General features: G+C 45.9%; 1 protein-coding gene across 6 annotated transcripts; it reads left to right on the top strand.

Annotated features, from left to right (window-relative positions):
• Positions 1 to 10,562: 10,562 nt before the first annotated feature.
• LOC115147294 (mediator of RNA polymerase II transcription subunit 15-like) lies at positions 10,563 to 14,143 on the top strand. 6 transcript variants are annotated; one of them, XM_029689464.1, is made up of 6 exons: positions 10,563 to 10,671; positions 10,765 to 10,817; positions 10,891 to 13,057; positions 13,490 to 13,873; positions 13,954 to 13,990; positions 14,075 to 14,143. In XM_029689464.1, exons 1-5 carry the CDS (start codon positions 10,643 to 10,645, stop codon positions 13,961 to 13,963), a joined length of 2,643 nt encoding a protein of 880 aa, XP_029545324.1. In that variant the 5' UTR covers positions 10,563 to 10,642; the 3' UTR covers positions 13,964 to 13,990; positions 14,075 to 14,143. The 6 variants fall into 6 exon arrangements, with proteins under 6 accessions (XP_029545324.1, XP_029545322.1, XP_029545323.1 ...); XM_029689462.1 differs by having other exon boundaries at positions 10,891 to 12,969; positions 13,060 to 13,873; XM_029689463.1 differs by having other exon boundaries at positions 10,891 to 12,247; positions 12,419 to 13,873.
• Positions 14,144 to 17,296: the final 3,153 nt, after the last annotated feature.

Below are 17,296 nucleotides of genomic sequence, written 5' to 3' on the forward strand. Positions count from 1 at the left end.
CAATTTATCACCTTGGGTCCATCTGCAGTCCTCATGCCTCCTTGCAGCGTGCCTAAGGCACGTTCACCCAGATGACCAGGGACCCTGGGCATCTTTCTTTTGGTGTTTTTCAGAGTCAGTAGAAAAGCCTATTTTAGTGTCCTAAGTGTTCATAACTGTGACCTTAATTGCTTAACGTCTGTAAGCTGTTAGTGTCTTAATGACCGTTCAACAGGTACATGTTCATTAATTGTTTATGGGTCATTGAACAAGCATGTGTTGTTACCTTTTACAATGAAGATATGTGAAGTTATTTGGATTTTTACGAATGATCTTTGAAAGAGAGGGTCCTGAAAAAGGGACATTTCTTTTTATGCTGAATTTATTACATGTGAGGTTATAGTCCTGCCGTCAGTGTCCATATTTCAGTTACTATCTCATTTAACCCATACACTTAACCTGTTGGGGCTAGGGGGCAGTATTTTCACGGCTGGATAAAAAACGTACCCGATTTAAACTGGTTACTACTCTTACCCAGAAATGAGAATATGCATATAATTAGTAGATTTGGATAGAAAACACTCTAACGTTTCTAAAACTGTTTGAATGATGTCCGTGAGTATAACAGAACTCATATGGCAGGTCAAAACCTGAGAAGATTCCATGCAGGAAGTGCCCTGTCTAACAATTTGTTGTCCTTCTAGGGCATCTCTATCAAAAATACAGCATCTCTGCTGTAATGTGACATTTTCTAAGGCTTCCATTGGCTCTAAGAAGGCGCCAGAAAGTAGAACGATAGCTCTGCAGTCTCTGGGCGAAAAACAGCAGGAGTGTTTGTGAGTGGTCTGGCAGGGAACACTGACACTGCCCGGTTGGAATATTATCGCTATTTTACGAGAAAAATCGCATAAAAATTGATTTTAAACAGCGTTTGACATGCTTCGAAGTACGGTAATGGAATATTTTCAAATCTTTTGTCACGAAATGCGCCCGCGCGTCACCCTTCGGATACTGACCTCAACGCACGAACAAAACGGAGCTATTTCAATATAACTATGGATTATTTCGAACCAAAACAACATTTGTTGATGAAGTAGAAGTCCTGGGAGTGCATTCTGACGAACAACAGCAAAGGTAATCCAATTTTTCTAATAGTAAATCTGAGTTTGGTGAGGGCCAAACTTGGTGGGTGTCAAATTAGCTAGCCGTGATGGCCGGGCTATCTAATTAGAATATTGCAAAATGTGCTTCGCCGAAAAGCTATTTTAAAATCTGACACCGCGATTGCATAAAGGAGTTCTGTATCTATAATTCTTAAAATAATTGTTATGTATTTTGTGAACGTTAATCGTGAGTAATTAAGTAAATTCAGCCGGAAGTTTTTGGTGGGTATGCAAGTTCTGAACATCACATGCTAATGTAAAAAGCTGGTTTTTGATATAAATATGAACTTGATTGAACAAAACATGCATGTATTGTATAACATAATGTCCTAGGAGTGTCATCTGATGAAGATCATCAAAGGTTAGTGCTGCATTTAGCTGTGGTTTTGGTTTTTGTGACATATATGCATGCTTTGAAAATGGCTGTGTGATTATTTTTGGCAGGGTACTCTCCTGACATAATCTAATGTTTTGCTTTTGCTGTAAAGCCTTTTTGAAATCGGACAGTGTGGTTAGATTAACGAGAGTCTTGTCTTTAAAATGGTGTAAAATAGTCATATGTTTGAGAAATTGAAGTTATAGTATTTATGAGGTATTTGTAATTCGCGCCACACGATTCCACTGGCTGTTGACTGCGTCCCACCTTGCCCAGGGAGGTTTAATGAGGAATATTTAGTTTATTGATGGATACAGGGATACTCATGAGTGGGATATCAAAAGTGCATGTTAAGAGCTCATCCCGAATAAGACCTTATGTGGGATATGAGCTACAATCCAGACTGCTGTGCTCATGTTAACATGGTCAATGTCCAGGTGGGAAATATCAGACCTTCCTCATACAGTATGTTAATACTTTAGATGTAGTTATATGTAGGCATCAAATCTAATTTTAGTAGTCAATTGCACCGAATACATTACAGTGAAACGCTTACTTACGAGCCCCCAAACAACAATGCAGTTAAAAACAAATATGAATAAGAAATAAAAGTAACAAGTAATTAAAGAGCAGCAGTAAAATAACAATAGTGAGACTATATACAGGGGGGTACAGAGTCAATGTGCAGGTGCACCGGATAGTTCAGGTAATATGTAGATGTAGGTGGAGTTATTAAAGTGACTATGCATAGATGATAACCACAGAGAGTAGCAGCGGTGTAAAGTGGGGGATGGAAATAGTCTGGGTAACCACAGAGCCATTTGATTAGATGATCAGGAGTCTTATGGCTTGGGGGTAGAAGCTGTTTAGAAGCCTCTTGGTCCTAGACTTGGCGCTCCGGTACCGCTTGACGTGCGGTAGCAGAGAGAACAGTCTATGACTAGGGTGGCTGGAGTCTTTGACAATTTTTAGGGCCTTCCTCTGACACCGCCTGGTATAGGGGCCCTGGATGGCAGGAAGCTTGGCCCCAGTGATGTACTAGGCCGTTCGCACTACCCTCTGTAGTGCCTTGCGGTCGGAGGCCGAGCAGTTGCCATACCGGGTAGTGATGCAACCAGTTAGGATACTGTCGATGGTGCAGCTCTAGAACCTTTTGAGAATATGAGGACCCATGCCAAATCTTTTCAGTCTCCTGAGGGGGAATAGGTTTTGTCGTGCCCGCTTCACGCCTGTCTTGGTGTGCTTGGACCATGTTAGTTTGTTGGTGATGTGGACACCAAGGAACTTGAAGCTCTCAACCTGCTCCACTACAGCCCCGTTGATGAGAATGGGGGAATGCTCGGTCCTCTCTTTCCTGTAGTCCACAATTATCTCCTTTGTCTTGATCACGTAGAGGGAATGGTTGTTGTCCTTGCACCACACGGCCAGGTCTCTGACCTCCTCCCTATTGGCTGTCTCGTCGTTGTTGGTGGTCAGGCCTACCACTGTTGTGTCGTCGACAAACTTAATGATGGTGTTGGAGTCGTGCCTGGCCATGCAGTCATGAGTGAACAGGGAGTACAGGAGGGGACTGACCATGCACCCCTGAGGGGCCCTTGTGTTGAGGATCAGTGTGGCGGATGTGTTGTACCTACCCTTACCACCTGGACGCAGCCCATCAGGAAGTCCAGGATCCAGTTGCAGAGGGAGGTGTTCAGTCCAAGGGTCCTTAGCTTATTGATGAGCTTTTAGGGCGCTATGGTGTTGAATGCTGAGCTGTAGTCAAAGAATAGCATTCTCACATGGGTGTTCCTTTTGTCCAGGTAGGAAAGGGCAGTGTGGAGTGCAATAAAGATTGCATCATCTGTGGATCTGATAGGGCGGTATGCAAATTGGAGTGGGTCTAGGGTTTCTGGGTTAATGGTGTTGATGTGAGCCATGACCTGCCTTTCAAAGCACTTCATAGCTATAGACGTAGTCGGTAGGTCAGGTCGGTAGTCATTTAGCAGATTACCTTAGTGTTCTTGAGCACAGGGACTATGGTGGTCTGCTTAAAACATGTTGGTATTACAGACTCGGACAGGGAGAGGTTGAAAATGTCAGTGAAGACACTTGCCAGTTGGTCAGCACCTGCTCGCAGTACACGTCCTGGTAATCCGTCAAGCCCTGCGGTCTTGTGAATGTTGACCTGTTTAAAGGTCTTACTCACATCGGCTGCGGAGAGCGTGATCACAGCTTTTGCTCTAATGCATGTTTCAGTGTTATTTGCCTCGAAGCGAGCATAGAAGTAGTTTAGCTTGTCTGGTAGGCCCGTGTCACTGGGCAGCTCTCGGCTGTGCTTCCCTTTGTAGTCTGTAAAGGTTTGCAAGCCCTGCCACATCCGACGAGCGTCAGAGCCGGTGTAGTACGAATCGATCTTAGTCCTGTATTGACGCTTTGCCTGTTTGATGGTTCGTCAGAGGGCATAGCGGGATTTCTTATAAGCTTCCGGGTTAGCGTCCCGCTCCTTGAAAGCGGCACCTCTAGCCTTTAGCTCAGTGCAGATGTTGCCTGTAATCCATGGCTTCTGGTTGGGGTATGTACGTACGGTCACTGTGGGGACGACGTCATTGATGCACTTATTGATGAAGCCAGTGTCTGATGTGGTGTACTCCTCAATGTCATCGGAGGAATACCGGAACATATTCCAGGCTGTGCTAGCAAAACAGTCTTGTAGCTTAGCAGCTGCTTCATCTGACCACTTTTTTATTGATCAAGTCACTGGTGTTTCCTGCTTAAATTTGAGCTTGTAAGCAGGAATCAGGAGGATAGAATTATGGTCAGATTTGCCAAATGGAGGGTGAGGGAGAGCTTTGTGTGCGTCTCTGTGTGTGGAGTAAAGGTGGTCCAGAGCTTTTTTTTCCCTCTGGTTGCACATTTAACATGCTGATAGAAATTTGGTAAGATGGATTTAAGTTTCCCTGCATTCAAGTCCCCGGCTACTAGGAGAGTCGTCTCTCGGTGAGCGTTTTCCTGTTTGCTTATGGCAGAATACAGCTCATTCAATGCAGTCTTAGTGCCAGCCTCAGTCTGTGGTGGTATGTAGACAGCTACGAAAAATACAGATGAAAACTTTCTAGGTAGATAGTGTGGTCTACAGCTTATCATGAGATATTCTACCTCAGGCGAGCAATAGCTCGAGACTTCCTTAGATATCGTGCACCAGTTGTTATTTACAAAAATACATAGTCCACCGTCCCTGGTCTTACCAGACGCCGCTGTTCTATCGTGCCGGATAGCCAGCTGTATGTTGATAATGTTGTCGTTCAGCCACGACTCCGTGAAGCACAAGATATTACAGTTTTGAATGTCCTGTTGGTAGTTTAATCTTCCGCGTAGGTCATCTATTTTATTTTCCAAAGATTGCACGTTTGCTAGCAGAATGGAAGGAAGTGGGGGTTTATTCGATCGCCTACTAATTCTCTCTAGGAACCAACTTTCTGCTGATGTACATGATGGGGTGCTCCTCCACATCGTGTATCTGGGACAGAACGGCGCCTAGTCCCGTATCACACGCATCCATCTAGACCACCATCGGCACCTGGAAGTCGGGCGTTACGAGAATCGGATGGGAGCACAGCGCTTCCTTCAGACGGCTGAATGCCGCTTCTATCTTGTTCGTCCATTTCACTGTTTTCGGGAGGCGGACCCTGGTTAGATCCGTGAGGGGGTAAGCTAGAGCCGCAAAGTTTGGGATAAATCGGCTATAGTATCCTGCCAGTCCCAGGAAGTACTTGACCTGTGTCTTGGTGCGTTGAACGGCCCAGTCACGCACCGCATGAACCTTCCTCTCCTGGGGCTTGATGTCCCGCATCTGATCAAATACCCCAGGTACTCCAATTCCTCGAAACCTAGTTTGCACTTCTTGGGGTTCGTGGTCAACCCGGCTTGTCTGAGCACGTCCAGCACCGCCTGGATGCGCGTCAAGTGCTCATCGCAACCTTGGCTGTGGATGATGATGTCATCCAAATAGGCCGCTGTGTACTGCTGGTGGGGTAGAAGTACTTCGTTCATCAGCCGCTGGAATGTGGGCGGGGCTCTGTGGAGACCGAACGGGAGCACCCGGTACTGATACAACCGGTCTGGTGTCGAAAACGCCGTCTTCTCCCGGGAGGAGGCTGCCAACAGTACCTGCCAATATCCTTTGGTCAGGTCAAGGGTGCTGATGTACCGGGCCTTTCCCAATCGGTCGATGAGCTCGTCCACCCTCGACATGGGATATGCGTCGAACAAGCTGATGTCGTTCACCCCCCGGAAATCGTTACAGAAGCGGAGGCTACCGTCCGGTTTTGGGCACGAACACGATGGGGCTGCACCATGCACTGTGGAACTCTTCAACGACCCCCGTCCTCAGCATAGCCTCCACTTCCTGTTTCACGGCCTTCCTTCGGGCCGCCGAAATCCAATATGGCCTCTTTTGTACCGTTTCGCCGGGTCGGGTACGGATGTGGTGTTCAATGAGGGTCGTGCGGCCCAGCTTCTCGGAGAACACCTCTGTGTTCCGATCGACAAGCTCCCTAAGCTCTTGCTTCTGGGCCGGGTCGAGGTCCTCATTGCTCGGGACCACCACTGGTCCCGTTGGCATCCTGGGTCCCGACCATAACACGGCCAAGGCTGTCCTCTCGTGCCACTTCTTCAACACGTTCACGTGGTAAATCTGAGATTTCCGTCTCCCCGGTTGCCGTACGCGGTAACTGACAGGTCCCATCTTTTCGACCACATCGTATGGTCCGTGCCATGTTGCCAGGAACTTACTTTCGGCTGTGGGTATTAAGACCAGCACCCTGTCTCCCACCTGGAATTCTCAGGGCTGGGCTCCCCGACTGTAGACCTGGGCGCGTTGGGCCTTCTCCATATGTTCCCTCACAACAGGCCATATGGCTGTCATCCGCTCCCTCATCGTCCACGTGCTCTACCACACTGCGTAATGGGGTCAGTTGGGCTTCCCACACCTCCTTTGCAATGTCCAGTAGGCCGCGTGGCCTCCTCCCATAGAGGAGTTAGAACGGGGAAAACCCAGTGGAGGACTGGGGTACTTCTCGGATTGAGAATATTAGGTGGGCTAGTAGCTGGTCCCAGTTCTTCCCGTCCTGCTCGATGACCTTCCACAGCATCTTTTTGAGCATTTTATTAAAGCGCTCAATGAGCCCATCCGTCTGCTGGTGAAAAATGGAGGTCCGGATCTGCTTGATCTGCAGGAGGGCACACAACTCTTTCATGAGGCGGGACATAAACTCCGTACCTTGTTCTGTCAAGATCTCGTTCAGGATGCCCACCCAGCTAAAGAGGTGGAACAGCTCCCGGGCGATTCCCTTGGATACCGCCGCCCGTAGTGGAATGGCCTCGGGATACCGGGTGGCATAATCTACGATCACCAGGATGTACCGGTGTCCTCGTGCTGTTTTTACCAGGGGTCCCACTATGTCCATGGCGATGCGTTCAAAGGGCACCCCGATGATCGGTAGGGGGACCAATGGGCTTCGGAAGTGGGCTTTCGGGGCCGGGAGTTGACACTCCGGGCAGCTGCGACAGTAGTCTTCCACGGACCTTCTCATCCCAGGCCAGTGCAACCGGGCGGCGATCCGTTCCCGGATCTTCTCCATTTCCAGGTGTGCCCCCAACAGGTGGGTGTGGGCCAGCTGAAGAACAGTTCTCACGTACAGTGATGGAAAAAAGTATTTGATCCCCTGCTGATTTTGTACGTTTGCCCACTGACAAAGAAATGATCTGTCTATAATTTTAATGGTAGGTTTATTTGAACAGTGAGAGACAGAATAACAACAAAAAAATCCAGAAAAAGCATGTCAAAAATGTTGTAAATTGATTTGCATTTTAATGAGGGAAAAAAGTATTTGACCCCCTCTCAACCAGAAAGATTTCTGGCTCCCAGGTGTTTTTTCAGCAACAGTACTTGGTTTAGAAAAATGTACACGTTCAAAGACGATCTGTTGTGTAGGCGGAGTGCCCGTCGAGACCTGGCACGTCCAGCAGATGGAGCCATCGCCCCATGATGTATACTCCGTCTGTCACCAGGCCTCGAACGAGTCTCCCCCTGGCGGCTGACCTGCTGTACGCCAGATCATATAATCTCTACACACAACAGATCGTCTTTGAACGTGTACATTTTTCTAAACCAAGTACTGTTGCTGAAATCATTCACTAACTGCATATTATGAGAATTCTGACCTTCAATTGATCTATTCATTGGAGGGATAACCTGTTATCCTACACCCAAAGGTGTTTGTTATACACAAATTAATTAAGTTAATAAAACATTTGTATAGTTCATATGACTTCAAATTCTGGCATTTTACTATTTTTTACTTTTTGTCTTTGTTTCCAAGGTAAATTATAGATATATTCTCCACACTTCATTAAAAGGAACCTGCTCCTATGTCCCAGCAACAAAAGGAACGGGCTCGCATGCCTCTTCAGCAGAAGCAACCGTCCACAATGCCTCGGCAGAAGCAACCAACCACAACGCCTCAGCAAGTGTGACGACTGCCGCTAATACCTTGGGTGAAGCAAACGGCTCTCGTGCCTAAGCAACAGAAGCAACCAGCCACAATGACTCGGCAGAAGCAACCGTCCAACATTTCCATCAGAAATCACCTGCTTGACTCGCATTACAAATACTTGGACAGCAAATTTTCACAAGATATAAACCAATCTCTCTTCAGAAAAAATAACAGTTGAGGATTTCAAATGCAATCACAAAGAAACAACATATAGAATAGAATATGATGCAGTATACTACAACACAATACATATTTGTGTATTTTCATGCAAATGCTATATTTAAGTACAGACTTGAGTTCAAAAACATGTGTATTTCAGTATGTGGGTTATAATATCTGGGTTATAATACAAATTGTATTATTGGACAGTATTTTCTAATACTTAATTTATTGCATTTGAGTGTGTGAATTTGAGTTTTTCAAACACTTTCCAAGTGTATTTCCAAATACGTCAAAACATTTAACTACTTTTCAAATTAAAGATCAGAATACTTATTTTGAATGTATGTGAAATTAATTGAAATATTTTAAATAGTATTTGAACCCAGGTCTGATTTAAGTGACATACATTTGCGTTCCAGTTACAGTAGGCCAGCCCACAGCAGTGGAAGAGGGGAGTTAGTGCAGATTTCTAGACATGAAGGGCTGTACAATAAAGTAAAGAAGGATTGGAGCATTGGGGTGAATATAAAAGACCAGAAGAAAGAACAGATTGTCTGCCTGCTGTGCTGAAAGAAACAGGAGAAGAAAAGGAGATGGGAATTTTCAAGGCACAGACTTGGAATCAAGTATAATTATCAGGGATGGAATGCAAAGCGGAAACACCAGTTGGAATAGGGAAAACACTATTTGCAGATTTAAGGGGGCTGGAGATATATGCATAGCTATCTAAACAGTTGCATTCGAGTTTATGTGTTTGTGGATGTGTACTGCAATCAAAGTTGAGACAACATTGGAAAAAAATGCTTCCACAAAAGAGGGTAGACAGTCAGAGGATGATGAGATGGGTTGTTGTCTTGTGTTTTATTTCATCCACATGAGGGAGACATTTTATGGAGATAGTGGGCACCTTCGAGCTGATCACTATTGTCAAGTCGGTGACAATTGTTGGTCACCGCCTTTCAAAGTGTGTTGTGTTCTGGGGATAAAACATTTCCGACGTGAGTCTATATGTCGACTGCATGAACTTTACAAAAATCTGCAGAAACTCCAAGTTTCTGCAATGGCTCTTCACCAACTTCATCCTGTAGCCATCACCTGTCATGTGGGGGCTCCATTGTCAACCAATCATTAGTGTTTTTGTTTGACCCACGTGAACAAAAACATGACTGAAACAGGAACCAATTTGCTGCAATTCATGTGCTGCAATTCTCTCTCATTTATTGATTGTATAATGCACACAGTAATTATTTCAGTTTGTGAGTGGATGTTGGAGACATGTTTTTTTACATTATAAAGGAAACCTTTTATAAACAATGGCAACACTGCCATGGTGATCTGAGCCTTGCTGTTGGAAAACGACATTAGTATCCGAATTTCGGTTGTCGCAGATGCACCTCTCCTGACTTTACTTGTTGACTTTAGTCTACAGTCAGTTGCTTTAGCCTTACCACTCAAACGAGCCCTACTGTATGTTTGCCTCTGAAAAATTAAAGACTCAGATCATCAAAAGCATAACATGAGTGTTTAATTGGTGTCTGTCTGAAATCAGAATTTGTCCAAGATGTTGCACTATGTGCAACTGAAACATGTTAACCATCTACTGTTGCTATGCTGAATGAAACACACTGTTTAAAAGAAGGCATGTGTAAAATAATGGTGCCTAACGGCTCCTTTAGCCTCTAATCTTCAAATGAACCAAGTGAATTTTGTACAAGCAAGAATTTAAACCGATCAATGAAGTGCCAAGACAAAATGTGTTTCCTACTTTAGATCAGGGGTGTCAAACTCATTCCATGGAGGGCCTAGTGTCTGTAGGTTTTAGTTTTTTCCTTTCAATTAAGACCTAGACAACTACTGTAGGTGAGGGGAGGAATTAGTGGCCTAAATTCAGCAATCAAGTACAAGGAAGGAGCGAAAACCCACAGACACTCGGCCCTCCGTGTAATGAGTTTGAAGCGTGCTTTAGAGTAAGGGCTGTCGAACCTGTCAGGAACTCAATTAGAGAATCAACCACACCTGAGTAAATTTCTGAATTCCAAATCAACCCCTAGCCCCTACACCTACCACTTAGTCACTTATGGGCATTTGAAACGATCAGATAGGTTAAAGCAATATGGTAATTGCTTCACCTTGCCTTCTGATAGTCTGGATGCAATTGTGGCCGTATTGCTTATACCTATTCAATCATTTCTGCTTCACAGAAGTGTTTAGGCCAGGGTGTAGGATTTAGGGGTCAATTTGGATTTAGGAATCAAATGTAGTTCAGGGGCTTACAGCTGTCCTTAATTAGCCAATGACGTTAGAAGGGTCTGGGATTTGTTTAAAAGGAGCAACCAAAACACCTGCCAAATACAACAAAAGAGATATTATACTAGGGCTTATACCGGCCATTAGTTCTGATTACTGGGGAGGTTTTGAGGTGCAAAATGGCTGTGATGATTGGAATCGCTTTCAGGTAGGTTTTTAAAAGTATTGATCAAGTTTGTTTCCCTTGTCCATCAGGTGTTACAGGTAGTTATGTTTCTAACAGACTTTCTTTTTTCCTAAGAGTTTCTTGGCTTTGTTGCCTGCTAATTGGAGGGATAACCTGTTCTACATCAAGTGAGTTTCTACACATTAATTATTGGAAATTTCAAAGGCTGGCATTTTACTATTTTTCTCTTTTCTAATCTAGGTGATGGGTATCCTGCACTAGGTTCTAATGCAGCATGGCTCTATGCAGGCTCACTTAGGTCTAAAGGATATGGTAATTACAACTCTCCAACAGCTCAAATGCAAGCGCAGCTGACCGAAGAGCAACAGAAACATCCGGCCGCCATCCTGCAAAAGCAACTGGTCCCCATGCCCCAGGCACCTCAGAAAATGTGGTATCCAGCTCAAATGCCCCAGCAGGAAAAGCAACCGGCAGCCATGACCCAACAGCAGACTCTACCGGCCAGTTATCCTAAGCAGCCTCAAGCAGTGTTGTATCCAGCTCAAATGCCCCAGAAGCAACCAGCAACTGAACTTCAGCATCAGAAGGAACAGGCCTCCATACCCCAGCTACCTCAGCAAGTGTGGTATCCAGTACAAATTCCCCAGCAGCAGAAGGAACTGACCACCATGCCCCAGAAGCAACTGGCTCCAATTCCTATACTGCAGAAACAACCAACAGCTATGCCCCGGCAAGCATGGTATCCAGCTCAAATGCAGCAGAAGCAACCAGCCCCAATGCCTCCACTGCAGAAGCAACCGGCCACCATGTCCCAGCAAGTGTGGCATCCAGCTCAAATGCCCAATCAACAAAAGCAACCAGCCACTGAACCTCAGCAGCAGAAAGAACTGTCCGCCATGCCCCAGCTTCTTCAGCAAGTGTGGCATCCAGCTCAATTTCCCCAGAAGCAACATGTCCCTATGCGTCAACCGCAGAAGGAACTGACTGCCATTCCACCACAACTGTGGCAGTCTGCGCAAATGCCCCAGCAGCATAAGCAACCGGCCACCATGCCCCAGATGCCTCACGATGTGTGGTATCCAGCTAAAATGGTCCAGAAGCAACAAGCCGCTGCAACTCGGCGGCAGAAGGAACTGAACGCTATAACTAAGCAAGAGTGGCATCCAGCTCAATTTCCCCAGCAGCAGAAGCAACCAGCCCTAATGCCTTTACCACGGAAGGAACTTACCGCCATACCTCAGCAAGTATGGTATCCAGCTCAAATGCCTCAGAAGCAACCGACCACCATGCCCCAGCAACCAGTGTATCCAGCTCAAAAGCCCCAGATGCAGAAGCAACCGGCCGCTGAACCTCAGCAGCAAATTGAACCGACCTCCATTCCCCAGCCACCTCAACAAGTGTGGCATCCATCTCAAATGCCTCAGCAGCAAAAGCAACCAGCTACTGAACCTCAGCAGCAAATTGAACCGACCTCCATTCCCCAGCCACCTCAGCAAGTGTGGCATCCAGCTCAAATGCCTCAGCAGCAAAAGCAACCAGCTACTGAACCTCGGCAGCAAATTGAACCGGAAGCCATGCCCCAGCCACCTCAGCAAGTGTGGCATCCAGATCAATTTCCCCAGGAGCAGAAGCAACCAGCCCCTCTGCGTCTAGCACAGAAGGAACTGACTGCCATACCCCAACAACTGTGGCAAACGGCTCAAATACCGCAGAAGCAACCGGCTGCTGAACCACAGCACAACGAACCGGCCACCATACCCCAGCAAGAGTGGCATCCACCTCAAATGCTGCAGACGCAACCAACCTCCATGCCCCAGCAAGTGTGGTATCCAGCTCACATTCCCCAGCAGCAGAAACAACTGGCCACCATGCTGCAGAAGCAACCAGCCCCAATGCCTCAACCGCAGAAGCAACTGGCCATCATGCCCCCGCAAGTGTGGCATCCAGCTCAAATGCCTCAGCAACAAAAGCAACCAGCTACTGAACCTCAGCAGCAAATTGAACTGACCACCATGCCTCAGCAAGTGTGGCATTCAGATCAATTTCCCCAGGAGCAGAAGCAACCAGCCCCTATGCATCTAGCGCAGAAGGAACTGACTGCCATACCTCAACAACTGTGGCAAATGGCTCAAATGCCCCAGCAGCGTAAGCAACCGTCTGCCATGCTTCAGCAAGTGTGGCATCTGGCGCAGAAGCAACCGGCCCCTATGCCCCAGCAGACTCACGACGTGTGGTATCCAGCTAAAATGGTCCAGAAGCAACAAGCCGCTGCAACTCGGCGGCAGAAGGAACTGAACGCTATAACTAAGCAAGAGTGGCATCCAGCTCAATTTCCCCAGCAGCAGAAGCAACCGGCCTCCACGCCTCTACCGCAGGAGCAACCGACTGCCGTATCCCAGCAAGTGTGGTATCCAGCTCAAATGCCTCAGAAGAATCTGGCCTCCATGCCGCAGAAGCAACCGACCACCATTCCCCAGCAACCAGTGTATCCAGCTCCAAAGCCCCAGCTGCGGAAGCAACCGTCCGCTGAACCTCAGCAGCAAATTGAACCGACCTCCATTCCCCAGCCACCTCAGCAAGTGTGGCATCCAGCTCAAATGTCCCAGCAGCAGAAGCAACCGGCCTCCACGCCTCTACCGCAGGAGCAACCGACTGCCGTATCCCAGCAAGTGTGGTATCCAGCTCAAATGTCCCAGCAGCAACTGGCTTCCATGCCTCTACCGCAGAAGCAACTGACCGACATGCCTCAGCAAGAGTGGCAACCAGCTCAAATACCGCAGAAGCAATCGGCTGCTGAACCACAGCAGAACGAACCGGCCACCATACCCCAGCAAGTGAGGTATCCAGCTCAAATGTCCCAGCAGCGGAAGCAACACACTGCCATGCCACAGCAGCAACTGACCCCTATGCCTCAGCTATTATGGCATGTAGCTCAAATGCCCCAGAAGCAACTGGCCCCAATGTCTCAGCAGAAGCACTACGAAAGCACTGAAGATGGTGCCTCTGGTAGCTCTCAGGCCAGCATCGTTGAACAGTTGGGTGTCATCCCAATCTATTCCTACAGTTCCAAATCGCACTACGAGAGTGGCAGAACTGTCTTCTCCCAAACCCGCTATACTCCTAGGGAGGCTATGCCTGTTGACAGTGGAAATGCTCCCAAGGACAGTTATGTTGGCATTGGTGCACCAAGCATATATCCACCACTAGTGAAGGATTCTGCAAGGTAATGGTTAACTTTAACCTGCTCTGAACTTTGCTCTCTGAATTTGAAGTCCTTTGTACTAACCATATATCTATCAACAGGAAAATGTAATGGATTCATCCTCTAGAAGCTCTAATGGTGAGAATTGTTTTTGACATTGGTTACTTAATATTTTGTGTTGCTGACACTGTTTGCATTTCTTTCTGCTTTTGTTTCGACCAGGAAGTTGCTGGTGCTCTTGCTACTCTAGCGTGATGGAATCAATAAACATTTTTACTTGTCTCTTTGAAATAATGGTTCTCGTGTCCATTGCTTGCTAATTGAGAACAGGTGGTGTGCATTCTGTAGTAAAAATGACTGCTCTTCAGTTAATTCTTTGGCCTTCACCTTTGCTACTGGTTGTTCAAAATACAAGCTTGGGTCTACATAAGAGCATTTGTCAAGGGGTTATTTGTCACATTCCTCATATGTTCATACTTTAGATGTAGGCATGCATTGTATACAGTGAGACTGTCTTCAACCTCAGTATAAGCTGTTGGTGAGTAAGCTAACATATAGGGAATTGTTTATAGATGGTCAGACATGGCTCATTTAGCTATTAGAATTGAGTGACCTCTTGGCTTCAAACTTGCATTTGGCCTCACACGGAACCCAAACCGGCTGTGTGTGCGCTACAGCGCAAAAATGTATTTTGTCCCCTACACCAAACGCGATCATGACACACAGGTTAAAATATCAAAACAAACTCTGAACCAATTAATTTGGGGACAGGTCACAAAGCATAAAACATGTATGGCAATTTAACTAGTTAGCTTGCACTTGCTAGCTAATTTGTCCTATTTAGCTAGCTTGCTGTTGCTAGCTAACTTGTCCTGGGATATAAACATTGAGTTACCTGAAATGCACAAGTTTGTCTACTCTGACAATTAATCCACACGACTCATTTCTAGTCATCTCTCCTTCCAGACTTTCATCTTTGAACTTATATGGTGATCGCATCAACTTTCATAGTACCATGACGACTGCAAAACAGTGTCTTTCAATCACCCACGTGGGTATAACCAATGAGATGGCACGTGGGTTCCTGCTTTTATAAACCAATGAGGAGATGGGAGAGGCAAGACATTCAGCGCGATCTGCATCAGAAATGGAAACGAGTTCTATTATAGCCCATCGCAGACGTTCACTGGCACGCGTGAGCAGTGCGGGTGCAATAATTGAATAACATGGATTTCTAAATTCATTTTGCGGTGCACGTGTGCGGTCTGGTCAGCATGTTAAACTATAGCCCATACCTCAAATGGCAAAGAGTCAAATCAGTTTAGAAGTGTCTGTTCCATATCTAGGTGATGGCTCAAATGTTATTTTGGACACTTCGACCCCTGTTGGCACATCTACCTCCATACTCCTGTTTGTATGGGTCACTTTCAGATGCGTCTTACAATTGTGGGGTCATAGAGGGAAACGTAACTATGCTCGGGAGTCAAATTTCCATAATGGTCATAGTTTGTAGAACAAACCTTTCTGACGCTATAGATGTTTTCGAGACTGCTTTTTGGGGTGTCTGACGAACACCACTGTAGATCGGCCCCTGTCCACCGCAGATGCGTAAGGGCGACAGGCAGATGCTGTGGATTGAGACGCAGCCCATTCAAAACTTTCTAGCTTCAACTGGATTTTGATGGGCCTTTTACTTTGACGTGCCTCAATACTCTTCACCTGTAGCCCATTCCTCCTAGTCTATTTATTGTACCACAGGCTCCTATAGAATGGATTCGGTGTATTTAATTTTTACAATGCCTGGAACGGTTTAACCTATCAATTAACAAATATATTCTGTACAGACGGTCTTCAAACATGTACCTTTTTCTTAACCAATTATTAATCTAACTGCGTAGTATGAGAATTCAGCCCTTAAATGGATCCATTATGTTGGATGGGTGGGGCTAAAGCTTATTAAGAGGGTGTGAACGATGCTGAGTGGGTGTAGCCATAGAAGAGCTCTAAACTAGATACCAAAACATTCAAAGGTGATTTTCTCAAAAGTGAGATTAAAAGTTGATCAACTGTCAAAGCAGAATTACTTTCCCATTGTTCCTCAAATGCAGTGTATGATATACCATTTTGGAGCTCTGAGTCTCTACTTTTAGCAGATGTAAAATTACACAATTTCACATTTTACTACATAAGATGGAAACCAGGTGGTGAGTCACATATGGAATCATGTAGTAACCAAAAAAAGTGCTAAAAAAATCTAAATATATTTTATATTTGAGATTCTTCAAAGTAGCCACGCTTTGCCTTGATGACAGCTTTGCACACACTTGCATTTTAATTAACAGGTATGCCTTGTAAAAAGTTCATTTGTGGAGTTTCTTTCCTTCTTAATGCGTCAGTTGTGTTGTGACAAGGTAGGGGTGGTATACAAAAGATAAGCCCTATTTGGTAAAAGACCAAGTCCATATTATGGTGAGAACCATTCAAATAAGCAAAGGGAAACGACAGTCAGGAACATTTCAAGAACTGAAAGTTTCTTCAAGTGCATCAAGAGCTATGATGAAACTGGCTGTCGTGAGGACCGCCACAGGAAAGGAAGACCCAGAGTTGCCTCTGCGGAAGAGGATAAGTTCATGAGAGTTACCAGACTCAAAAATTGCAGCCCAAAAAAATGCTTCACAGAGGTCAAGTATCAGACACATCTCAACATTAACTGTTCAGAGGAGACTGCATGAATCAGGCCTTCGTGGTCGAATTGCTGCAAAGAAACCACTACCCAAAGACACCAATAAGAAGAGACTTGCTTGGGCCAAGAAACACGAGCAATGGACATTAGACCGGTGGAAATCTGTCCTTTGGTCTGATGAGTCCAAATTTCAGATTTGTGGTTCCAACCGCCGTGTCTTTGTGAGATGCAGAGTAGGTGAACGGATGATCTCCGCATGTCTGGTTCCCACCATGAAGCATGGACGACGAGGTGTGATGGTGTGGGGGTGCTTTGCTGGTGACCCGGTCTGTGATTTATTTAGAATTCAAGGCACACTGGCTACCACAACATTATGTAGCTATACACCATCCCATCTGGTTTGCGCTTAGTGGGACTATCGTTTGTTTTTCTATAGGACAATGACCCAACACACCTCCAGGCTGTGTAAGGTCTATTTGACCAAGAAGGAGAGTGTTGGAGTGCTGCATCAGATGACCAGGCCTCCACAATCACCCGACCTCAACCCAATTGAGATGATTTGGCATGAGTTGGACCATAGAGTGAAGGAAAAGCAGCCAACAAGTGCTCACTCCTTCAAGACTGTTGGAAAAGCATTCCAGGTGAAGCTGGTTGAGAGAATGTCAAGAGTGTGCAAAGCTGTCATCAAGGCAAAGTGAGGCTACTTTGAAAAATCTAAAATATATTTTTGCACAACACACTTCTACCGGACCACTGAGGTT

Source organism: Salmo trutta, chromosome 14 (assembly GCF_901001165.1).
Source record: "Salmo trutta chromosome 14, fSalTru1.1, whole genome shotgun sequence".
In the NCBI taxonomy this organism is placed as follows: Eukaryota; Metazoa; Chordata; class Actinopteri; order Salmoniformes; family Salmonidae; genus Salmo; species Salmo trutta.

Bases quoted from the DNA above. Each gene is read 5' to 3' on its own strand.
- LOC115147294 (XM_029689458.1), top strand. From the start codon at position 10,643: ATGGCTGTGATGATTGGAATCGCTTTCAG. The intron at 10,672-10,764 runs GTAGGTTTTTAA...TTTTTTCCTAAG, and splicing joins ATGATTGGAATCGCTTTCAG to AGTTTCTTGGCTTTGTTGCC. The intron at 10,818-10,890 runs GTGAGTTTCTAC...TTTCTAATCTAG, and splicing joins GATAACCTGTTCTACATCAA to GTGATGGGTATCCTGCACTA.